Below are 27,020 nucleotides of genomic sequence, written 5' to 3'. Positions count from 1 at the left end.
AAAAAAAAGAAGAAGAAGAATCAGGAGCATTCCTATCTTTATTTCAATACTAATTACTCACTGCTGAAACAGTACTTGATTCAACCTGATTCATTTAGCAAGTATTTTTTTTTTTGTAACAGAGAAATGACATTAGCATTGGGTGATAATATCCACTAGAAGATGTACAAACACTGCTTCTTTGAAAAGGGAAATAGATTTAAATGTCACAGATAACAGTCAAGTTAAGATTTTATTTTTTCTTATTTTTAACATAAAATTAATTACTGAGGGTTATCCATTCAATTAAAGAGATACTGCCGGTTTATTAGATGCCGCTGTTCCCTTTGCTAGGGATATGGCGGCAAACCAGAGAAAGGCCCTGCCCCCGGGAGCTTACCTTCTGGTGCCAAAGATGGAATAAGCCATCAGATAAGAAGCATGACAGCAAGTCAGAGTGATGGTGCTAGGCAGATACATGAAGTGGGGTAAGGAAGAGAAAGTGAGTGGGGGACATGCGGAGATTTTTAAGACGGGGAGGCAGGGAAGGAGTGCTGATATTTGAGCAGAATCCTACTTGAAGTGAGAGCACGGGACATGCTGGGACAACAGCCAGAAGGCCTGGGTGAGGGGAAGGGTGGCGGGAGATGAGACTGCGTGGGCCAAAGAGTCTCTTGTTTATTCTAGGTTGGCTGGGAGACACTGGCAAGCACTGCGTGGAGAGGGGATAGGTGAGAACACACCTACCGCGCTGCTCGGTGAGCAGTTTACTTCTCCCGGCACCTCGTAAAGGGCCTGCTGTGCGCTCTGCATCGTGGCTGCAACTGAAGTCAGCCCTTCAGAGCCCACACAGGCAGCACCCACACCGCTATTTACAGCCGGGGCTAGGTGAGCCCCATGGCGAAGAAGAGAAGTCTGAGGACTGAACTCTGGGAACACCGAGATGGAGAGACCAGAAAGAAAGAGTGAGCGAGGCAGCTGAGAAAGAGGAAGCCATCGAGTAGACGGAGAGCTAGGAGGAAGCTGCGGAGAAGGCGCGCAGACCACGGGAGCGTTGAGCCTGCACCTGGCCGCTGGGTTTCGCAACGTGCCGGGCTGCCAGGTCTGCGGCAAGAATGCTTTCAGTGAAAAGGTGTGAGCAAGTCGGTTGGAGGTTCACGGGAAAGTGGAAGAGGAAAAAGGCAGAAGCTATAGTTTAAACAACTTATTAAGAAGTTTTTATATAAAAGGTTGTATAAAGTGGTTATAAAAAAGTGGGTTTATGCCCCAAATGGTATTTCTATTATTGTTTTGTTTGAGTGATGATGAGAATATTTCAGTACAGGGAAAATTTGATAATGTAGGGAGGGGTTTAAATGTGGGGAAAAGTCATTGAGTGAGGACGGGGTGACAGGCCAGTATCCCAGTGAGGATGGGCAGTGGGGCGATCAAGGACTGTCAGCAGTCCCAGACCTGGCGAAGGCAAAACCTATGTGTGCAAATGATGGGGTGCTGGTGGGCTCGATGGCAGAAGGAAGACAAATTTCTCCACGGACAGCTTTTATGTTCTCGGTGAAACAGGCAGTAAGCTCCACAGCTGAGCTTGAGAATGGAGCAGGGGAGCAAGGTATGAAATGTGAACTAAAAATCAATAAAGCAAACTTCAATTATGCACATGTTCCCATTTCAAATAATTAAGATTTTGCTATCTTTATTTTGGATTGGAAATGTTTAGGTTAGTATCTTGGTTTTTTTCCATGCCACCCCAAGGAAATTTATATTATAGTTTGCTAAGAAGATTTAATGAAATAATTACCCTTGAACATTGGACAATGCAAATAATAAGCATTATCTTTCAAACTAAAATTATAGGTTAATCATACCTATTCTCCTCCTCCTAATGAAATTAGGGAAAATAAATATCCATTGTGCTATAATAATTAGTGTCTCAAACAGAAGAAGAAAATGGTATAACCAAACACCATGTTTGCTTGTACCTGGGTTTCAGGACATCATATTTCATAATATGTAAATGAAATAGAACAACAATTTTGTGAAATGAAAATGCAACAAAAGAATTTTAAAAGGTTCCTAAAAATGTCAAATTTATACTTACTTGACAATCTAGAAATATCTTTAAAGTACCACGATGGCAATATTAGTAGAGAAAGGCAATCTAACCATCTGCCTGACATAGGGATATGTTTAGAAATGTGGTAAAGTCCTGAAAGAGATGAATCGATATAATAATAATACTTATCTTCCACTCAGAAACAATCACACAGTAAGAAAATAATGCAGACTCCAAAAGTCTCTTTCACAGATCTGACAGAGCTTCAGAGCAGTTAAGGCAGAAAGAAAAACATGTTGTACTGGCCTTTGCTTATTACTTTAAAATGAGACAGAAGACCACTTCCTTAATAAAGAAATGGCAAATATTTTCTTAACAAAATATAGTAAAATGCATTTATCATATGTTGAACTTCAATTAAGAGACAATAAGATAGTTGGTAATTGGCTAATTAAATGAGGATCCCAGAAAAAGATGACCTCATATTTAAATATGAGTACAGTATCAAGGAGACCAGAGGTTTGATGGAAAATGGAATGATTTGACCTGTAGCCTCCAATCGAAGCATCTGAGATCTGGCTGTGTATTGGCATGAGCCATTGTAAGGATTAGGAACAAGAAAGTGAAGAAGTTACACATATAGCTTTACTGATATATGGATAAAATGACAGTAAAGAGGAAAGGGAAAATTGTAGATTCAATTTTAGATATCTCCCCCTTCAAAAATGTCACATTAGTATTTTAAAGTATTTATACCACAACCACTTAAATACAACAAAACTAGGCTCTTTTTATATTACAGAATAGGCCTTTGTAAAATGTTGGATTGTTTTATTCCTCAGTTTTTAACCTTTCAAAAATCAGGAGAATGACCTTTTTGTTGATCTACAGAAGGGGTAAAATTGTGAGAGGTCCACATAGACAATGTAGAAGTATAATATTTTGTTTTTTCTTTTTTTGAGACTTGTCGGCTGGTATCACCCAGGCTAGACTGCAGTGCTGCGATCACGGTTCACTGCAGCATCGACTTCCTGGGCTCAAATGATCCTTCTGCCTCAGCCTCCTGGGTAGCTGGGACCACAGTTGCACACCACCATGCCCAGCTAATTTTTCTATGCTTATTTTGTAGTGAGGGGGGTCATGCTATGTTGCCTAGGACAGTCTTGACCTCCTGGGATCAAGTGATTCTCCCACTTCAGCCTCCAAGAGCGCTGGGACTACAGGCATGAACCACCATGCCCAACCATGAAGCACAGAATTTTAAGAGTAGAAAAAATGTTAAGAGTTATTGGCATACACAAAAAAATGTTTTGCATATAAGTAAACTGTATTAAGCCTACCCTTAACTAACATTAGACTTGCTGTGAGGAACTAAAGAGTTAAATGGCACCTAAAAGTATTTAATGTGAATACTATTTCACTAGATAGCCCTGTTCCATTTTTTTCATTATTTTTAAGAAATAAATAAGACAGTGATTAAAATATATTTATCTTTTAAACTTTACCCTTATAAAAATTGTCTCTTAAAGAAATTATAAATAACTAAGAGGACTTTTTAAAAAATTTTAAAAATTATTATTATACTTTAAGTTTTAGGGTACATGTGCACAACGTGCAGGCTTGTTACATATGTATACACGTGCCATGTTGGTGTGCTGCACCCATCAAATCGTCATTTAGCATTAGATATATCTCCCAGTGCTATCCCTCCCCTCTCCCCCCACCCCACAACAGTCCCCGGTGTGTGGTGTTCCCTTTCCTGTGTCCATGTGTTCTCATTGTTCAATTCCCACCTATGAGTGAGAACATGCGGTCTTTGGTTTTTTGTCCTTGCGATACCTTGCTGAGAATGATGGTTTCCAGTTTCATCCATGTCCCTACAAAGGACATGAACTCATCATTTTTTTTATGGCTGCATAGTATTCCATGGTGTATATGTGCCACATTTTCTTAATCCAGTCTATCGTTGTTGGACATTTGGGTTGGTTCCAAGTCTTTGCTATTGTGAATAGTGCCGCAATAAACATACGTGTGCATGTGTCTTTATAGCAGCATGATTTATAATCCTTTGGGTATATACCCAGTAATGGGATGGTTGGGTCAAATGGTATATCTAGTTCTAGATCCCTGAGGAATCGCCACACTGACTTCCACAATGGTTGAACTAGTTTATGGTCCCACCAACAGTGTAAAAGTGTTCCTATTTCTCCACATCCTAAGAGGACTTTTTAACTTTCTTTTGCCCTAAACCTCCTTTAGCCTTTTATGAGAAATCAGCCTTTTAAAAAGCCCACCTAATTTGGTGCCTGGTTTATGTAATTGAATTATTCCCATTTTACTTAAGTGAAAATGCTGCAAAACCATCCCCTTTCTCTCTTTCTTTCTCTCATTCATTCACTCATTCTCTCTCTCTCCCCCTTCCTCCACATTGCCTTAAGCAAATTGACACTAAACTGGGATGATAACTTGTATACTCCTAAGTCCTAGGATTGTACTTATTCATGTAAAGGGAGATAAGAGACAGATCAAAAGCTATAAGCATATCCAGGTAGCTTATGAATTGGTTTTGAGCATCCCCAGCCCTTGAACTGTTTTTCCTCTCTTTTACTAAAAGAGAAATTTAGTACATCTAGTTTCATTGATGGTGTCACATACAATTTTCTGACAAAAAATATCAAGCTCGTTAGTTGCTGATAGAAATGTCAAATATGTTCTCATAACCAAACATGTATAAATATGAAAGTTACCTATAAGATTGAAACATACTCCCAAGTGGAGTGACTATATCATTTTTCCAGTAACCCGAAAAGTACATCTAAAGTGGGAATGATGGTGTCCATAATCCCTTCTCAAACTAGCCTAACAGGGCCATATTAAAAGTTCTCATGACCAGTAAGCTGCTTTTGGGCATTCTTAACAGAAAATGTTATGAGTTGTTTGAGAATACACACACACACATACACACAATTACACAATGTATAATTCTAATTACATTTCTCTCCATGGCTTCTGCCTGAAATCTAACTCTACAATTAATGACATTTCATTATTGACATTTAGAAACTTGGCAGAATTGCCAAGTTTCTAAATGGAAGGAAAATTCTCCACCTGATGCCTGTAACAGATGCTTCGATAACGTAAAAGGAGCAAATTGCCTTCCCTCCAACTCCCCTGTACTAGTTGATTCACTGGTGGCTTTGAATTTGTCTAGACTGTAGAACTGAGAGAGAACAAGCCCTCACTCAGTGTTAGTGCTGCCCCAAGGGAGCTCCTTGCAAGGAGATGTAAGAAACCAGACTTCCTACCTGCTGCCTGGTCAAATCAGCAAATAAAAATGTTCGCTGGCACCGTGGGTATAAAGGCACTCCATTCAGAGAAGGAGAGAAAGCTCCCATGATACAGTCTAACCATTCAAATTCTAACTTTCCAATGCCTTAGTGAGTGCCTCAGTGCCAGGGACCGCACGGAGTGCCATCCCAGTACAGACTACAGCAGTACCAGGTTCCACGAGGTCAGAGGCCACAGACACAGCAGGACCAGGAGAGCCTGGGAGTCTACTAGAAGAAAATGGATCCCCTTACTGGCATACAGAACTGGAAGGGACTTAAAGATTGAAGCTTCCAGATCCCACAAAATCAGAATTCCAGTGGCAAGCTTGTGAATCATTTATGTGTTCCCCATTCAGGTTGTGAACCACTGACCCAGTCCACCCACTTATTTTTGTAAATAACAAAATAAAGGTTTATGTGGCCACATAATTTGTGCCAACTCATAAGTCATATTATGGTATTTGGGACAAAAATTCAAGGTTTGTAACTTGCAGATCTGTACTTTTTTGACTCTGCTATGATACACAATAAGCAACTGCTACAATTAATTTTTTTAATTTTAATATATTTTATATATATATATATATTTGAGATGGAGTTTTCACTCTTGTTGCCCAGGCTGGAGTGCAGTGGCACGATCTCGACTCACTGCAACCTCTGCCTCCCAGATTCAAGCAATTCTCCTGTCTCAGCCTCTCAAGTAGCTGGGATTACAGGCACGTGCCACCAGGCACGGCTAATTTTTTTGTATTTTTAGTAGAGACGGGGTTTCACCATGTTGGTCAGGCAGGTCTCCAACTCCTGACCTCAGGTGATCCACCTGCCTCGACCTCCCAAAGTGCTGGGATTACAGACGTGAGCCACCGTGCCCAGCCTAATTTTAAAATATTTAATTGACAAAGATAATATATATTCAAGATGTATAACACGGTGATTTGATAAACATATACATTGTGTGATGATTACCACAATCAAATTAACACATCACCACCCATGCTGTACATAATATTCCTGGAACTTGTTCATTTTGTAACTTAAAGTTTGTACATTTGGCCAACATTTCTCCATTTCTGTTACCCCTCAGCTGCTGGTAACCATCATTCTGCTCTCCACTTCTATTAGTTAGACTTTTTTAGATTTCATATAGGTAGGATCATACAGTATTTGTTTTTATGTGCATGGCTTATTTCACTTAGCATAAAGCACTCCAGTTTATCCATGATATTGCAAATGACAGGATCTCCTTCTTTTTATGGATGAAAAATATTCCATTGTATGTACAATACCGTATTTTCTTTATCCATTCATCCACTGATGGGCAATTAGGTAGATTCCCTATCTTGGCTATTGTGAATAATGACGCAATGAACATAGAGGTACAGGTATCTCTTGGAGATACTTATTTCATTTCATTTGGATACATACCCAAAAGAGGGATTGCTGGATCTCATTGTTTTGTAATTTTTAAAGGAACTTCCATATTTTTTTCCATAACAGCTATACCAATTTATATTCCCATTAACAGTGTACAAGGGTTCTCTCTTTTCTCCACATCCTGGCCAATTCTTGTTATCTTTTGTCTTTTTGATAACGATCATCCTAACAGGTGTTAGGTGATATCTCACTGTAGTTTTGATTTGCATTTCTCTGACGATTAGTGATGCTGAGCACCTTTTCATATAGCTATGGCCCTGCTGTCCATCTGTATGACTTCTTCAGAAAAAAAGTCTATTCAGGTCCTTTGCCCATTTTTAATTATTTAATCAGGTTTTTGGTTTTTTGCTATTGAGTTAGATGAATTCCTTATATACATGGAGAAAACCCTTTATCAGATGTCGGGTTTGTATCTATTTTCTCCCATTCCTTAGGTTGTTTCTTCATTCTATTGACTGTTTCCTTTGCTGTGCAGAAGCTTTATAATTTGATGTAGTCTTTGTTTATTTTTGCTTTTGTTGTCATATTTAAAAACTCACTATCAAAACCAGTGTCTTGATAAAGCTTTTCCTTATGTTCTCTTCTAGGAGTTTTATGGTTTCAGATCTTAGATTTAAGTCTTTAATCCATTTCAAGTTAATTTTTGTATATGGTGCAAGACAAGGGTCCAATTTCATTCTTCTGCATGTGGATATGTAGTTTTCCCAGAACCACTTATTTAAGAGATTTCCCTTCCCTATTATATATTCTTGGTGCCTTTGTCAAAGATTACTTGACCATATACATGAGTTTATTTCTGGGCTTTCTTCTGTTTCACTGGTCTATGTGTCTCTTTTTATGCTACTAACATGCTATTTTGATTACTATAGCTTTGTGCTGTACTTTGAAATCAGGGAATGTAATGTCTCCAGCTTTGTTCTTCTTTCTTAAAACTGCTTAAGCTACTTGGAGTCTTTTGTAGCTCCATGAGACAGTTATTTCTATTTCTGTGAAAAGTGCTATTGGAATTTTGATACAGATTGCACTGAATCTGTAAACTGTTTTGAGTAGTATGAATTTTAACATTAAGTCTTCCAGTCCACGAATATGGGATATCTTCCCATTTATTTTTGTCTTCTACAATTTATTTCAATGTCTTAAAAGTTTTCAGCATGCAGATATTTCACTTCCTTGGTTAAATTTATTCCTAAGCATTTTATTCTTTTTGATGCTATTGTAAATGGAATTTGGATAGCTCATTGTTAGTGTATAGAGACCCAACTGACTTTTGTATATTGATTTTGTATCCTGCAACTTTACTGAATTTATTTATTAAGTCTAAGGGTTTCTTTGTAGAATCTTTAGGGTTTTTGATATGGTTTGGCTCTGTGTCCCCACCCAAATCTCATCTCAAATTGCAATCCCCATGTGTTGAGGGAGGGAGGCCATTGGATCATAAGGGTGGTTTTCCCCACGCTGTTCTCATGATAGTGAGTGAGTTCTCACGAGATCTGGTGGTTTTATAAATGACAGTTTTCACTGTGCTTTCACTCTTCTCTCTCCTGTCACCTTGTGAAGAAGGTGCCTGCTTCCCCTTCTGCCATGATTGTAAGTTTCCTGAGACCTCCCCAGCCATGCAGAACTGTGAGTCAATTAGACCCCTTCCTTTATAAATTACTCAGTCTCAGAGAAGCTCTTTATAGCAGTGTGAAAACAGACTAATACAGTTTTCTATATACACAAAAGATTACGGTATCAGCAAACAGAGACAATTTAACTTGTTCCTTTCTAATGTGAATGTCTTTCATTTCTTTTTCTTCTCTAATTGCTATGGCTTGGACTTCCAATACTATGTTGAACAGATGTGAGCTAAAGTAGGCACCCGTGTCTTCTTTCTGATTTTCTATCTGGATGATCTATCCACTGTTGAGAGTGAATACCGAAGTCCAATACTATTAGTGTATTGCTGTCTATTTCTCTATTCACATCTCTTAATATTTGCTTTACATAATAATCAAAATTTGTATGTGTTTGTGTACACAAACTTCTTATTGCAACTATTCCTAGCTTTAAAAGATAGCAAGGGTAGTCATGCACATCAAGACAGTCAAATATCTGAAATGAATAGAATGGAGTTCTACCATATGTACAAATTCAAATATATATGAAAAAGGGGGAAAGAAAGGTACTCTAGTAGCTACAAGTATGGGTGATCCTACCACAGTACTCAAGAATGGAATCCAGGTATGAGCACAAGCTAGAAGTCAGAAACTACTACTCTTCTCCTCAGTCTCAATATGTTCCTCCAATGTGAGCAGTTTTCTGAATGTGCAAACAACCTGGTATTTAAAAGTGCAGTGTGGTTATCATACAGCATGACTGTCAATTCACACCAATGACTTCACCTAATGCTCAACAACGCCAACTGTACAGTTCAGTAATGGAGCTAATCCACTCTGGTGGGCTTACTGAGACACACTTCAGTAATTGTGATGAAACATGATTTTTTGCGTTACTCACTGAATTTAGACCCTAATCCTAGACTAAAATGTGACTCCACTGTGTGAAAGAATTTTCCTTGGCTGTCTGGCATTATATAAAATTTGATTAGAGGGATTACATAAAAGATTCCTCTCCTTTTCTAATGACTTTCATTACAAAATAGGTCCATTGACATGAAAAGAATAACGATGACTTCAAAGAAAATTACGGAAAATGTTGTTGTCAATCTAAAAAATATAAACTGCTCATTAAAGTATAAAAAATTCCATAACCATATTTCTTTTACTCTGTTTTACAATTCCTTGGAACAATAAAAGCTTTTAATGTTCAAGAAAAGAGTCAAGTAAAATAGCAACAAGGAGAATGTGGGTTAGTCAAGGAGAATAATGCCTTGGAGAAGAGGTTAGGTAATGCAGGAAAAAAAGGACTATGTGGTCAGCAGCTGTATCCTCCTCTACATGGCTTTCAGCTCATTGGTGGTTATAGAAATAACACTACATACAGAAAATTTTTATGAAGCACTGAATGCAAATAAAATTAGGAGTATTCTAAAGAATGCTATAGAGTGGGTGAGATGTAGCAGAAGACTGAACTGCCAGAAATCTAGAGGGTCACTCCAAACATAGTAGGGTGAGGCTACTGGCTGCTCAAAGAAGGTCTGACTTTGTATCTGCAACACCTAGGATGAGAAGCCCCTACATATGCCATCCTGCGAGTGGGCCATGGAAGAAAAGATCTATGGTTCTCATGGCTGGATGGACAGGTGCACAGAGCTGTTATCCCAAAGACTTGGGTATAGTATTCTGCCATCCCCTCTAATTATGGTAAACTTATGTGCTGAAGTGAAACTTACTGCTTTGCTAAGGAAAACAAATTCCAATTTTTACTCTGATTTGAAATGAATACCAAAGCATAAACGAAAAGTAACATAAAAGCCAAAGGCTCTTACTTTTAAATATGCTGAAAAATTTTCAGTTCTCTAAGTCTGTCATTTAGCGCTCATTGAATTTTAGGTTTGTGTATATTTGCAACTTCCTGATTCTTGGTTGCTTAGAATGCAGAGTGAAATGAAAAAAAATCATAATCTTTATACAGCTCTCTTTCAGAATGCAAATACATAATGTTTACATTAAAAAATACTTGACTCTATGTTCATTCCTAGGAGTCATTTAAGGATACCTCTACTTGTAAAATAAAACTATGACATATTTTTAAATGTTTCTAATACCATGAAAGACAAAAAAAAAAAAATGAAAGATTTTCTAAGATGCTAATACCATTAAGCTTGTCCTTAAAGCAACACAGACAGCTGCCCTTGCCCACTTCTCATTCTCCTTGACCCCCAATTTTGAAAGAATAATTGCTATAAATAAGAAAAAGCATCTTTAAGAGGAGGAATTTTAATCTTTTAACACTAAATACTAGTGCATGCAGTAGCCAAAATAGCCAGACATTGACTTCTCTGTGAATCTCTTCACTATGGCACTACCACGCCATGAGTCTTCACAGGACTATCTCTCCTCCTGGTGCCTTTATCATCATGGCCATAAGTGTAGAACTATGTCCCACAGGACTTTGCAAACCCTAGAACAGCAGTTAGTACATTAGAGATACCAAATAAATCTCTATTCAATTACCACAACAACACTGAGATGATAAAACCCTTCCTCATGTAATATTTTCAGACAGTCAGTTGATTGCTCAATTGCTCAAGGTTTCCATTAACCAGGTATTGTAGGGTGATGTAGGGCAGGGATATAGATACATAACAATTGCATCCAGTTCCCTTCCCCTGCCATGGAAAGCATTATTGTCTTCTGAAAGGGTTAAAACTCTCTGAGAAAAAGCTGAAAGTTCTCTGCATGAACTCAGGATCTCCACTCAACATCCATATGCTGACTTGCATAAATCTATAGCCAGATATGAGTCATAAATTGGGATAGGGTGAGAATCTGGAGAGCCTTACTGTCAAACCACTGAGTTGTTTCATCCATTTTAGAAGGGACAGGCTATTGTACCTATTTTAAAGGTCTGTAAATTCGCACAGAGCTGTGCTTTATTTAATACAATCTATGATGGTCTGTACATGTGATGACAGAAACTTCTGTGCCACACTACTTCTCAACTGTGAACAAAGTCCTCAAGCTAGAATGAGAAAATAATCTGCAGAATTGTTCTGAGCTAGCCACTAGACATCCAACAACTAAGTTATAGAATCAAGTAAATGGATTCTGCCCTCACACCTCCAGAAGGTAGAGACACAGGATAAGCACTTCAACAAGGAACATTTAAAACAGACAATATCATTATGACTGTAAGTACATTTTGAAATGTATTATTTTTTCTCTATAAGTCTATCATGTAGATCTGTAATTAGGGACTTTGAAAATAGCTACCTTTTTAAAAAACACAATATGCTATAATTGTCTATTAAGTCAATGAGTACTTAGGGACTCTTAAAACTGCTGATTACTTGCTTGCTGTAATTTGGAAGAACAAGTACTAAAGATTCCTTGTGAAATTTCTCTTTAAAGCAGAATGAAATTGAAAATGTGCTATTACCTGGTTAAGCTAACAATATTTTTTCCTCGGAATGACATCCATCCATCATCATATTAATTGCTTCACATCTGGCCAAAAAATTGCATTAACTTTTATTTTATAATCTAAGTGAATTTCCATCTCTGAATAAAATTTTTCTAATTCCACAGAGTTTCAATGCTCATAAAAGATGGCATTATTAATCATTCATTGCTTAGTGTAGATTAAGAATTTTACCTCACTTATCAGGATAAACAATGTACCAGCCATATGGTGTATTTACAAGTCATTCTGTTGTATTTACATATGTGCAGTATATTAAGTGAAATTGGATAAAAATGAACTATACCTTTTATCAAGTTATGTGCTATTATGCTTGTTTATGTTTAACGTTAAATAAATTAGCAATGTTCTCAAAGTCATTAATATAAATTACAAAGGCTATATATATTATATTGTAGTTTGTATTATTACTCTATTAATATACACTTTAACTTCATAATGATGGATAATTTAATTTACTTTGTAATCAAGCATTATAATTACTTCCAAATACAAATCAAACAGAAGCTAAAGAAAGAACAATGACACGATTATCTAGACATGGAAGCTAGCTAAGAAATCTCATTTTTCTGCCTATCAACTTCCTATTTAGGAAGGTTTCCTTGGTCATTTAGGGAGGGTTATTCTTGGCCTGTGTCTCTCCTACTGGGCTCGACTAGACCAATTCCATAGCTACTACTCAAGAACTCACTCACTCCATTAAGGTCGCAGGCGAGAGCCCAGGGTGGCCTCTAGAGATGCACGTTGGTTTTGCATTAAGTGACTAACCAACACATTATAGAGAGAAGAATATATAGACAAATGTTTTTTGGAAGTGAGACCATGGAAAAACACTAAGAGATACCACTGTCCTTCCATTCATGAAGCTTACGATTTTATAAGAACTAATGACAACTGAGATGATTACATATTGTATTTTACACTGTGGAGAAAAGGAAGTGGTCAAATGAAAAATAATAGTGATTGCTATTCTTTAGATAATATGGCCCATGGAGGCCTTTCTAAGAAGGGACCATTCAAGATGTATTCTAAAGGGTGAGAAACAGCCATCTGGTAGAAGAGCAGACAGACCATTCTGAACAGAGAAGACAGCACATATATACAAAGGCCTTGGGGTGGAAAGAGTTTGTGTTCACCAATTGAGAGAAAGGAATAAGCGTAGTGAACGAGAGGCTAAAGGAAGACGAGGCAAGAGGTGTGTATGTGCACACTCCTCTCTTCTCATGCGTCCCCCTCTGTTTTCATTTACCCCTCCTTCATGCTGGCATTGGAGTGGGCATCTATTTATAAATAGGAGGTCTCAAAACAAGGCTGGGGCAATACTAAGAGACAGCTGTACATCTCTAGAAAGAGATCCCACATGACTACTTCCACACGGTAGAAGGCCAGTGGCCAAGTTAATGAGCCCAAAGCTATACTTCCCTTTCAGCACAGCCTGTGAGGTACATGCAGGGGACCCAGAAGTTCTTACATGCCTCAGTAAGGAAACACGGGGTCTCTAAAAGGGCTGGTTTATATCTTGACACCAGAAATCTGGTGTCAAGATATAAAAGCCACATACAGAGTGGTTTGGGGACTAGAGCAAACAGCTAGGATCACACTCCTTGGAGGATGGATCTTGAGCAAGGCCCATCAGTGATGTCTCTTTATGAAAAGGTAAGGCTCCATCTTCCTGGGAAGAGTGTGCCCTGTGAGCTGCTGATGATCAGGAATGATGTGAAGTCACTGCAGGCGCCCCAGGTATGAGGCTATGCTGCAATGTCATCTATTTTTGGGCTTTGCTGCCCTCTTCCCCTCATGCCTCATGCAGCATTGCTGATGCTGCAAAACAGAGGATACCGTCCCTTGCTGGAAACCCAACCTCAGCACTTCCATAGGCCTGGCCCCAGGTTGGGACCTCTCACTGGCTGGGTTACCCACTTTCCTGGATAACCAGAGGGCGACACATCTGATTATAAAAGTACATATTGTAGGGTTTAGGCAAGTAAGAATACATTCTGACCAGGACCAGAGACCCCACTCTGGCTCTAACAAGCTGTGTGAATCATTTAGTTGCCTCACCTCTGGATGAGAGGTTTGGATCTGATAAGTCCTAGGATTCCATCAGTTTTATATTCCACACCCCTATCTTTGGTGACTAGGATAAGAGAAGATGAATCGAAACACCTCTACTGCATCTATTTATGTCTATACCCAAGCTGAGCGAGCAGCTTTGTTCTTAAGTTGGAGATGCAAAATGTTCCCATCACAAACAAGAGCCCAGCCTAATCTGACACGATGGTCCCTGCACGGGAGGCTCCAGGGCATGCCACATGGCTCTCCCTGAAGGACCAGCACCACCAGGCCACTCCATACCCCACCAGCCCTTGTCGCGGCACGTCAGTTTTTTGTCATTTCATAACAAACACTTTATATGTACCCTGGTGAGAAAAGTCTGTTAGTTACCAAGTGGTGCATCCAAATCTGCCTTTAACAAAAAAATGAATATTTTGTCTCAAGCTATATCTATCTTATTAGAAGCACTTGGACCTGTCACATTTTTATTTTGTTGTTTTTATTCCTACTTTAAAACATTTAAAAGCATTTCTACATAATCAAATATTTTCTTCTGCATTGTTTAGCTCTGATTTCTGAAAGAGTGTTTAAAACAAGGGCTGAAGGGGCAGGAAGGGTGAAGTAAGTACAGCCGTTCTCATCCACAGCGTGGAGAGTCATGCAGTCCTGGGGGGCCACCCTGCTGGTGGACTGGCACATTCCATCCTGGAGCCTCCACCAAGTGTTTCTGGACATGAGCTAAGCACCTGCAAGAGCTGCAGAGGTTCCACAGAGTGAAGAGCAAGGGTGAGAATACAAAGACCCCACCCTAAGGGATCTTCTGGATTAAAAGAGGAGCTGGCATTCATTCCCTTACTCAGTGACTACCTTTTGTGTTGCAAGTCAGCAGTGTTCGGAGTCAGCAGTGTTCGGAGTCAGGAGTGTTCGGAGTCAGTGTTGCAAGTCAGCAGTGTTGCAAGTCAGCAGTGTTCGGAGCCAAAGCCTTGTTTAATCTCACAGGCCTGCAGGTTCCAGAGGTCACGGAACTCATCCAAACGCACAGAGTTGGCCAGGGGCAGTGGCTCACGCCTGTAATCCCAACACTTTGGGAGGCCAAGGTGGGCGGATCACCTGAGGTCAGAAGTTCAAGACCCGCCTGGCCAACATGGTGAAACCCAGTCTCTACTAAAAATACAAAAATTAGCCGGGCATGGTGGCGGGGTCTGTAATCCCAGCTACCCAAGAGTATGAGACAGGAGAATCACTTGAACTTGGGAGGCAGAGGTTGCAGTGAGCTGAAATCGCATCATTACACCCCAGCCTGGGTGACAAGAATAAAAATCCATCTCAAAAAAAAAAAAAAAAAAAAGCACGGAGTTAATCAGAGCAGAAAGGAAATGTACATCCAAGTCTTCCTAACTCTGGAGTCTAACATCTAGCTTCTCAAACTTGGTTAATTTCCCAAGCAAGAAAAACCGGACATCCCATTTTCCAAGGGAGTAAGTAATCTGTGTGTGAATAATTAACAATATAGTAAAAGAAATGAGCTCCATTTAAAGAAAGTTTACATCAAGTATGACTGGGATTACAGTTTCCAAATGATGTGACTAAAAAGATTGCCAAAATATGACCCAGTTAGATGACCAGAGCAGGCATGGTTTTTAGGTTCTGATATTTTCATATTTTTAAAGGACATTCCAGAAACACAAAGCATGATAGGAAGATCTTGACAATTCAACAGTGCTAAGACATCAGTATTTAGTTTCAATTCTAACTGTAGGAAAAGCCCACCATGAGGGACTCTATGTCAAATAAAGCAGACAAATCGCGTCCTCATGGATGAGAAAAGGAGAGTTTAATCTGGCAGCAGGGTACCAGGGTGAATTGCAGGTGATCATCTGTAATTAGGAACAGCAGCTAAGAGGAAGCTGTCATCACCTGGTCATACAAAATTGGACTCTTCTCAGTTGAATGAGAACATTTAAGTTTTCATTCTCAAGAGGCTTTTCCCTGTTAACTTTTCAAGAACTTACACTGGGCCTTAGGGCTTGAATATTATGGTCTTGGCTCAAATTTACTGCACAAGCATTTCTGCAGAAGCTGAGATCTACGGTGTGCACTCTCTCTAGGCTCAATGTCTGCAATGAGATTAAATGGCACTAGAAAAATAGAAACAAACTAAAGGGACTATCACTTGTTTAGAAAGACCTAAAATTTTAATAAGTTCTAATAAAATGTGTATAGAGAACCAACAAGTTCTAGTGTTGCTTACACTTGTGCCATTTTCACTCTAGAGAGGCTGCCACTAACTATTTCAGGCCCAGCGTGCTCTTTTGAGCCCGGCTCAACACTGCCTTGAGGTTCCTTCCTGGGCTAACCCCACTGCATTCTGCTCACTCTGTAAAACAACAGCAGCAATCTAGATTTCGTTTTTACTCATCTATGGGCAGCTGTGTGATTTTATTCTATTTCACACATTTGTAAACCACAGCCCCTTCAGACACAAATCGGAAGCTCACTGAAAAAATACATATAATTCTTATATATAAAATATATATATATATATATATATAAGAAAGCTAAGAGAGAATATACCTGTGTGTGTGTGTGTGTGTGTGTGTGTGTGTGTGTGCATTTTTCTTCCTTTGTTTCCAAGGTTTTTATTACAATAACAGCTACTAATTTGTTGAAAAAAGGGAAAATATTCATAAAGAAAAACAGATGAAAATAATAGATTAAAAAACTCTCTACCTCATATTTTCTTTTGATCATTCTTTTTTCATATAATATCAGTGGTAGACAACCTACTGTGATATATTTTGTAAAAATCCACTAAAGTAAATCAATAAAATAAAATTCAAGTCAGATTCCACCTCTATAAAATATAGAAGTAGATTCCATGATCTCTAAGATCATTTTCCCAAGCCCTCAACTTTTAGTAGTCTTTGCAGTATTTGACCAATAAAGTTATCACAGATAAGTACCTAACACAATTGTTGAGTCACATAAATACAACAAAAATAAAACAAAAGAGTTCAAAAAAAAATCTGAAAGTTAAACTGTCTTAAAATACCTCTAAAATATCTGGAAATTAATGTTGGCCAGCTGACTTTATTCATATATGATAAAATACTGCGTGTGGTTGTATATATCTACTTACAAACTCTATTTTGATCTGATTTTAAAAGATACTGGACATTATAGTGAGAAAAGTTTAGTTTGAATTATATGAGTAAATAAGATTAACCCATTGACTCAACTGGCACTCAGAATAAAAGATGATTGGATGTGATTGTTTGTACACATATCATAGATAAAATACAGGGTAAAAGGGTGGTACATGTGACTCCTCTGTAGAGCAAGTGCCCTGAAGCCTCCACACCACGCAGGCATTTGACAACCACTGAGCAGTGTGATTTTCCCGTAAGAAAAGTGAAGATACGGAGGAAAGCTACAGAAAGGTAATATATTGTCTTCAGATTCCTAGGAGGCCAGTGTTCAAGGTGCTGTGAGTAAATGTGAAGTGTAAATGAAGGGTTTTGAGAGGAAAATGGTGGACGATAGGTGAGTAATGCATTGACTGTGAAGTGCTCTGTGTGCACACAAAGGAGCCTCAGGCTGATAGGTTCTCCATGCCAAAGAAGAGTTTTAATAACATGGAAAACGAGGTGAGTTTGGGGTTTTATATGGACTATTCCAGGAAAGAAGAGAGAAAAGACAATCATAACGCCACTGCAACAGTCAATGACAGGCCCTCAAATGTTGTTTTGTTAGACTGCCTGGAGCAACCATTTGTTTCTACTTCCCAGTGGAAAAAGAATTCAGCGATAAATAAAAAAATAAGTAATAGAATCGGTTTTGGAGTACGGGTGTGTTTGTCTATGGGGGTGTGTGTGTGTGTGTGTGTGTATTTTTGCTTTCACAATAGGGGCAGGGACAACATATATTGAACCACATCACAAGCATGTCTTAAAGTATAGGTATTTCAAAATCAATAAAACATAAATATTTATGGTGCAGGTACAAATAATTAAAACCATAAGATTACCCAAACAATCTATAATAAGCTATATTAATCTTGATTAATCTAAACAAACAAGTCTATAACAAAAAAGTCAAACACAGCAAAAACCGAAAATCATAACCAACCAAAGACAGCCAACTACAAGTTATCTTTCCCCCAAATTCTAGGGACTCTAATTACCTGTCTGTGAATACACAAAATACGCATCTTGTAATACCGCCAACAACACATGGAAGTCAAACTTCTTAAGAAAAATTGAATTAGAGGGTGAAGCCAAGATGGCCGAATAGGAACAGCTCCAGTCTACAGCTCCCAGCATGAGTGATGCAGAAGACGGGTGATTTCTGCATTTCCAACTGAGGTACCGGGTTCATAGCACTGGGGAGTGCCGGACAGTGGGTGCAGGACAGTGGGTGCAGTGCACTGTGCATAAGCCGAAGCAGGCCGAGGCATCACCTCACCCGGGAAGTGCAAGGAGTCAGGGAATTCCCTTTCCTAGTCAAAGAAAGGGGTGACAGATGGCACCTGGAAAATCGGTTCACTCCCACCCTAATACTGCGCTTTTCCAATGGGCTTAACAAACAGCACACCAGGAGATTATATCCCACACCTGGCTCGGAGGGTCCTACACCCACGGAGCCTCGCTCATTGCTAGCACAGCAGTCTGAGATCGAACTGCAAGGCTGCAGCGAGGCTGGGGGAGGGGCGCCCGCCATTGCAGAGGCTTGAGTAGGTAAATAAAGCGGCCGGGAAGCTCGAACTGGGTGGAGCCCACCACAGCTCAAGGAGGTCTGCTTGCCTCTGTAGGCTCCACCTCTGGGGGCAGGGCACAGACAAACAAAAGGCAGCAGTAACCTCTGCAGACTTAAATGTCCCTGTCTGACAGTTTTGAAGAGAGTAGTGGTTCTCCCAGCACACAGCTTGAGATCTGAGAATGGGCAGACTGCCTCCTCAAGTGGGTCCCTGACCCCCGAGTAGCCTAACTGGGAGGCACCCCCTGGTAGGGGAGGACTGACACCTCACACGGCCGGGTACTCCTCTGAGACAAAACTTCCAGAGGAACGATCAGGCAGCAGCATTTGTGGTTCACCAATATATGCTGTTCTGCAGCCACCGCTGCTGATACCCAGGCAAACAGGGTCTGGAGTGGACCTCCAACAAACTCCAACAGACTTGCAGCTGAGGGTCCTGACTGTTAAAAGGAAAACTAACAAACAGAAAGGACATCCACACCAAAAACCCATCTGTACGTCACCATCATCAAAGACCAAAGGTAGATGAAACCACAAAGATGGGCAAAAAACAGAGCAGAAAAACCAGAAACTCTAAAAATCACAGCACCTCTCCTCCTCCAAAGGAACGCAGCTCCTCACCAGCAATGGAACAAAGCTGGATGGAGAATGACTTCGACGAGTTGAGAGAAGAAGTCTTCAGAAGATCAAACTACTCCAAGCTAAAGGAGGAAGTTTGAAGCAATGGCAAAGAAGTTAAAAACCTTGAAAACAAATTAGACAAATGGCTAACTAGAATAACCAATGCAGAGAAGTCCTTAAAGGACCTGATGGAGCTGAAAACCATGGCACGAGAACTATGTGACGAATGCACAAGCCTCAGTAGCTGATGCGATCAACTGGAAGAAAGGGTATCAGCGATGGAAGACAAAATGAATGACATGAAGCAAGAAGAGAAGTTTAGAGAAAAAAGAATAAAAAGAAATGAACAAAGCCTCCAAGAAATATGGGACTATGTGAAAAGACCAAATCTACATCTGATTGGTGTACCTGAAAGTGATGGGGAGAATGGAACCAAGTTGGAAAACACGCTGCAGGATATTATCCAGGAGAACTTCCCCAATCTAGCAAGGCAGGCCAACATTCAAATTCAGGAAATACAGAGAACACCACAAAGATACTCCTCAAGAAGAGCAATTCCAAGACACATAATTGTCAGATTCACCAAAGTTGAAATGAAGGAAAAAATGTTAAGGGCAGCCAGAGATAAAGGTCGGGTTACCCTCAAAGGGAAGCCCATCAGACTAACAACTGATCTCTCGGCAGAAATTCTACAAGCCAGAAGAGAGTGGGGGCCGATATTCAACATTCTTAAAGAAAAGAATTTTCAACCCAAAATTTCATATCCAGCCAAACTAAGCTTCATAAGTGAAGGAGAAATAAAATACTTTACAGACAAGCAAATGCTGACAGATTTTGTCACCACCAGGCCTGCCCTAAAAGAGCTCCTGAAGGAAGCGCTAAACATGGAAAAGAACAACCAGTACCAGCTGCTGCAAAATCATGCCAAAATGTAAAGACCATTGAGACTAGGAAGACACTGCATCAACTAATGAGCAAAATAACCAGCTAACATCATAATGACAGGATCAAATTCACACATAACAATATTAACTTTAAATGTAAATGGACTAAATGCTCCAATTAAAAGACACAGACTGGCAAATTGGATAAAGACTCAAGACCCATCAGTGTGCTGTATTCAGGAAACCCATCTCATGTGCAGAGACACACATAGGCTCAAAATAAAGGGATGGAGGAAGACCTACCAAGCAAATGGAAAACAAAAAAAGGCAGGGGTTGCAATCCTAGTCTCAGATAAAACAGATTTTAAACCAATAAAGATCAAAAGAGACAAAGAAGGCCATTGCATAATGGTAAAGGGATCAATTCAACAAGAAGAGCTAACTATCCTAAATACATATGCACCCAATACAGGAGCACCCAGATTCATAAAGCAAGTCCTTAGTGACCTAAAAAGAGACTTACACTCCCACACAATAATAATGGGAGACTTTAACACCCCACTGTCAACATTAGACAGATCAACAAGACAGAAAGTTAACAAGGATATTCAGGAATTGAACTCAGCTCTGCACCAAGCAGACCTAATAGACATCTACAGAACTCTCCACCCCAAATCAACAGAATGTACATTCTTTTCAGCACCACACCACACCTATTCCAAAATTGACCACACACTTGGAAGTAAAGCACTCCTCAGCAAATGTAAAAGAACAGAAATTATAGCAAAGTGTCTCTCAGACCACAGTGCAATCAAACTAGAATTCAGGATTAAGAAACTCACTCAAAACCGCTCAACTACATGGAAACTGAACAACCTGCTCCTGAATGACTACTGGGTACATAACGAAATGAAGGCAGAGATAAAGATGTTCTTTGAAACCAATGAGAATAAAGACACAACATACCAGAATCTCTGGGACACATTCAAAGCAGTGTGTAGAGGGAAATTTATAGCACTAAATGCCCACAAGAGAAAGCAGGAAAGATCTAAAATTGACAGTGTAACACCACAATTAAAAGAACTAGAGAAGTAACAGCAAACACATTCAAAAGCTAGCAGAAGGCAAGAAATAACTAAGATCAGAGCAGAACACAAGGAAATAGAGACATAAAAAACCCTTCAAAAAATCAATGAATCCAGGAGCTGGTTTTTTGAAAAGATCAACAAAATTGATAGACCACTAGCAAAACTAATAAAGAAGAAAAGAGAAAAGAATCAAATAGACGCAATAAAAAATGACAAAGGGGATATCACCACCGATCCCACAGAAATACAAACTACCATCAGAGAATACTATAAACACCTCTATGCAAATAAACTAGAAAATCTAGAAGAAATGGATGAATTCCTCGACACATACACACTCTCCCAAGACTAAACTAGGAAGAAGTTGAATCTCTGAATAGACCAATAACAGGCTCTGAAATTGTGGCAATAATTAATAGCTTACCAACCAAAAAAAGTCCAGGACCAGATGGATTCACAGCCGAATTCTACCAGAGGTACAAGCAGGAACTGGTACCATTCTTTCTGAAACTATTCCAATCAATGGAAAAAGAGGGAATCCTCCCTAACTCATTATATGAGGCCAGCATCATCCTGATACCACAGCCTGGCAGAGACACAACAAAAAAAGAGAATTTTAGACCAATATCCTTGATGAACATTGATGCAAAAATCCTCAATAAAATACTGGCAAACTGAATCCAGCAGCACATCAAAAAGCTTATCCATCATGATCAAGTGGGCTTCATCCCTGGGATGCAAGGCTGGTTCAACATATGAAAATCAATAAATGTAATCCAGCATATAAACAGAACCAAAGACAAAAACCACATGATTATCTCAATAGATGCAGAAAAGGCCTTTGACAAAATTCAACAACACTTCATGCTAAAAACTCTCAATAAATTAGGTATTGATGGGACGTATCTCAAAATAATAAGAGCTATCTATGACAAACCCACAGCCAATATCATACTGAATGGACAAAAACTGGAAGCATTCCCTTTGAAAACTGGCACAAGACAGGGATGCCCTCTCTCACCACTCCTATTCAACATAGTATTGGAAGTTCTGGCCAGGGCAATCAGGCAGGAGAAGGAAATAAAAGTCATTCAGTTAGGAAAAGAGGAAGTCAAATTTCCCTGTTTGCAGATGACATGATTGTATATCTAGAAAACCCCATCATCTCAGCCCAAAATCTCCTTAAGCTGATAAGCAACTACAGCAAAGTCTCAGGATACAAAATCAATGTGCAAAAATCACAAGCATTCTTGTACACCAATAACAGACAACTGAGTGAGTGAATAACAGACAAGGGAGTGAGTGAACTCCCATTCACAATCGCTTCAAACAGAATAAAATACCTAGGAATACAACTTACAAGGGATGTGAAGGACCTCTTCAAGGAGAACTACAAACCACTGCTCAATGAAATAAAAGAGGATAAAAACAAATGGAAGAACATTCCATGCTCATGGGTAGGAAGAATCAATATCGTGAAAATGGCCATACTGCCCAAGGTAATTTATAGATTCAATGCCATCCCCATCAAGCTACCAATGACTTTCTTCACAGAATTGGAAAAAACTACTTTAAAGTTCATATGGAATGAAAAAAGAGCCCACATTGCCAAGTCAATCCTAAACCAAAAGAACAAAGCTGGAGGCATCACGCTACCTGACTTCAAACTATACTACAAGGCTACAGTAACCAAAACAGCATGGTACTGGTACCAAAACAGAGATATAGACCAATGGAGCAGAACAGAGCCCTCAGAAATAATGCCACATATCTACAACTATCTGATCTTTGACAAACCTGACAAAAACAAGCAATGGGGAAAAGATTCCCTATTTAATAAATGGTGCTGGAAAAACTAGCTAGCCATATGCAGAAAGCTGAAACTGGATCCCTTCCTTACAACTTATACAAAAACTAATTCAAAATGGATTAAAAAGACTTACATGTTAGACCTAAAATCATAAAAACCCTAGAAGAAAACTTAGGCAATACCATTCAGGACATAGGCATGGGCAAGGACTTCATGTCTAAAACACCAAAAGCAATAGCAACAAAAGCCAAAATTGACAAATGGGATCTAATTAAACTAAAGAGCTTCTGCACAGCAAAAGAAACCACCATCAGAGTGAACAGGCAAACTACAGAATGGGAGAAAATTTTTGCAACCTATTCATCTGACAAAGGGCTAATATCCAGAATCTACAATGACCTCCAACAAATTTACAAGAAAAAAACAAACAACCCCATCAAAAAGTGGGCAAAGGATATGAATAGACACTTCTCAAAAGAAGACATTTATGCAGCCAAAAGACACATGAAAAAATGCTCATCATTACTGGCCGTCAGGGAAATGCAAATGAAAACCACAATGAGATACCATCTCACACCAGTTAGAATGGCGGTCATTAAAAAGTCAGGAAACAACAGGTGCTGGACAGGATGTGGAGAAATAGGAACACTTTTACACTGTTGGTGGGACTGTAAACTAGTTCAACCATTGTGGAAGTCAGTGTGGCGATTCCTCAGGGATCTAGAACTAGAAATACCATTTCACCCAGCCATCTCATTACTGGGTATATACCCAAAGGATTACAAAACATGCTGCTATAAAGACACATGCACACGTATGTTTATTGTGGCACTATTCACAATAGCAAAGACTTGGAACCAACCCAAGTGTCCAACAATGATAGACTGGATTAAGAAAATGTGGCACATATACACCATGGAATACTATTCAGCCATATAAAAGGATGAGTTCATGTCCTTTGTAGGGACATGGATGAAGCTGGAAACCATCATTCTCAGCAAACTATCACAAGGACAAAAAACCAAACACCGCGTGTTCTCGCTCATAGGTGGGAATTGAACAATGAGAACACATGGACACAGGAAGGGGAACACCACACACTGGGGACTGTTGTGGGGTGGGGGGAGGGGGGAGGGATAGCATTAGGAGATATACCTAATGCTAAATGGCAAGTTAATGGGTGCAGCACACCAACATGGCACATGTATACATATGTAACAAACCTGCATGTTGTGCATATGTACCCTAAAACTTAAAGTATAATAATAATAATAATAATAAAGAAAAATTGAATTAAAGTATTTGGAAAACCCTAATCACATTAATTGTAGCTCAATTTCAAATTTGGAACTCTTAGTAACTCCCACTTAATAACTTACATAAAATGAAAATCTAGAGAATGTCACATTATTTCCTGAGAGAAGATTTAATTGAGCACATACTATGGGGCAGGCAGTTTCTGAATTCTATCCATTCGTTTATGTCATTTAATAATTATAAATTCATGAGATAGATATTAATATTATCTTTATTTTATAGATGAGGAAAGTGAGGCATAGAGAGGCACACACTAAGCAAGCTTTAAACTGAGATTCAAAGCCCAGCATTCTGACTCCAGTTTTCTCATTTTTAACCACTAGTCTATACTGCTCTAGATTTTAGATTTATCCTAGGCTCATCAGGAGAACCTGTGCAACTCACTAGCAGACTACAGGCCACATTCTGAGAAGCATCTGTAACTATGATGACACCTCAAAATAATGCAATAGCATTGAGAAGATGCACTGGGGGTCAAAGCATTGGGGGTCAAAGATAGATTCTGGATAATTAAGAAAGAACCAGCAGGACACTTGGTGACTGTTTATATGTGTGAGTTGAGGAAGGGGCCAAGAGGGAGCAGAGTCTGGAATGGCAAATTAGGAAGCAAACAGTAGAAAGAGCAAGTTTTTGGCTTGGGGTGGAGGTTTGGTTTGATGCATAGACTCTGGGATGCTTTTGAGACATTCAGGAAGAAAAGCCAGGTGGGTAGAGTGACAAAGGAGCAGACAATGCTTGGAGTGGAGTGAAGAGAGCTGTCCCTGTATCTGCAATGCTGGTCCATGCCTACCCCAGCGAAAATCGTTCATACTTGAGAAAGTTACTGGCTGAGGGATGGATGTACAGGGGTGTATTACGGGGTTCACATAAAGTGAGAACCATCTCCGTGACATGCTGGGGTGTGAAACCAGGGAGGATAAAAAGCGAGACCAGAGGAAACCACAAAACACAAATGCTGGCGCCCTTCCCTACTTGGAGTCCCCCATATGGTGCTGACCATGATCCTCTTCATTCTACACTCTTGGGGTACTGGTCCTACGTGTGCCAATACACTGTAGGCTCCAGAAGGGCCTTCATCTCTTTGATTTTGTAGTTTTTGAAGAACCTAGCACAATGTAGAACTGTTTGTCCAATTATTTAGTCAGAGATTCTTCTCATTTTTACAAGAAGTCCTTTGAGGTCTAAGGTTCAAGCATCATTAGGCTGGCTCCATGTAAGATATCCTCATTAATAGAAAAGCATTCTAGCTTCATCCTAAGAAACCAATGGGAGGGAAAGAGAAGCAGTGAAGGAACAAAACAAACATGAGAATGGAGAACACTTGCACTTGTGTCTGGAACTGGTTATTAGTCATGTCAGCCTAATCAGATCAGAGGACTCCTTCAGACAAAAAAATAAGGTATTTTGGGTTGAGGCTCATTAAAATTTAGAGTGGTTAATTTCCTCCTTAACTTTAAGTAGCTAGAAAGTCAGAAATAATAAAGATGTGAGTAAAGTAGAGGATTTTAAATTTTTTTATAAGTAAAAAAAATCTGAAAATTGTTGGAAGTTAAAATATTTTAATTTTCCAAAAGACTTTGTGTAGTCTATTCTATAAAATAAAGATCAGACAGATGTTTAAAAAATAAGATGAACTTGTTAAAACCAATGACCAAAATTAGATGGATTTAGATGTGCTAGCTCAGTTTTCCAAACTCAAATGTAGAAAATAAAGATTCCTTTGGAAAACGCAAAATAATTTTTTAATGATTATCACTTTTCATTAATATAACACATTCCCTTTGAGGCTTAATTGTAAATAATCAGCGTTCAGTGTAGCTGTAGTGATTAATTCGCCTATGTGATGTTTAGCTTTCAAATGCCTGTAATGGCATGAATAAGCAACATTATGGCTGGAAATCAGGCCAAGTATTTAAAGAGCAACAACAAAGAGCAAAGTACTCACGCTGCGGCACTTCCAGTGGATGCCCTGTGACATCACACCATCCGATCGGGTGGATATCAGGGCTGTCTGCCTCCACCCAGTAGTCATACTTATGGTCCCAACCATCAAAATGAACCTGTTAAAACGAGTTTTGAATGATTAGAATTTAGTAATTAGTATTTCACTCTTCCTGTATCAAAATATTTGAATACAGATATCTGAAGCTGAGATTGAAATTTTATTAATCACACCTTGCAGTTGAAATAATTTTAATATGTGCCATTCTACAGCCTTCTAATCCAGCCAACAAAGGCAATTGTACCAAATTTTCAAAGAAATTAAAGTGGTTGGTAAATAAAAACTTTGTCAGGGATTGATCAGAATCTGAAGAAGTAAGGCCAATCCATTTTCTCAACTAAGACAAGTACTGGAATGCTGTTGAGGGGATACTCTTTGTCCTGAGCAACTGTCCCATTAACCACTTCAAGAACCATGTCAGCATCATCAACAGTAAGAGTCACCAACTTGACATTAGTACAAGCGCTATACTGATGGGAAATACACAGATTAGAGTATAAAGAAACAATCAATCCCTAAAACCTCACAAATGAGAGACGGGCCCATTGGAACAATGAAGGCAAAAACAGTAGACAAAATATGCTAGGGGGTAGATAGATTTTAATAGCTAC

At 39.2% G+C, this 27,020-nt stretch overlaps 1 protein-coding gene across 6 annotated transcripts in view; it reads right to left on the bottom strand.

The window, feature by feature from the left end:
* L3MBTL4 (L3MBTL histone methyl-lysine binding protein 4) overlaps window positions 1–27,020 on the bottom strand; it is a 462,348-nt gene that overhangs the window by 186,419 nt on the left and 248,909 nt on the right. For all 6 annotated transcript variants that reach the window (XM_054460568.2, XM_054460567.2, XM_054460572.1 and 3 more), the window contains one exon: window positions 26,353–26,467. In XM_054460568.2, coding sequence (XP_054316543.1) covers window positions 26,353–26,467 — 115 coding nt within the window. The remainder of the gene's footprint in view (window positions 1–26,352; window positions 26,468–27,020) is intronic.

This window comes from Pongo pygmaeus, chromosome 17, assembly GCF_028885625.2.
Source record: "Pongo pygmaeus isolate AG05252 chromosome 17, NHGRI_mPonPyg2-v2.0_pri, whole genome shotgun sequence".
Classification (NCBI taxonomy): domain Eukaryota; kingdom Metazoa; phylum Chordata; class Mammalia; order Primates; family Hominidae; genus Pongo; species Pongo pygmaeus.
Note: the sequence above shows the minus strand (reverse complement) of the source record. Positions and strands in the feature narration are given on the sequence as shown.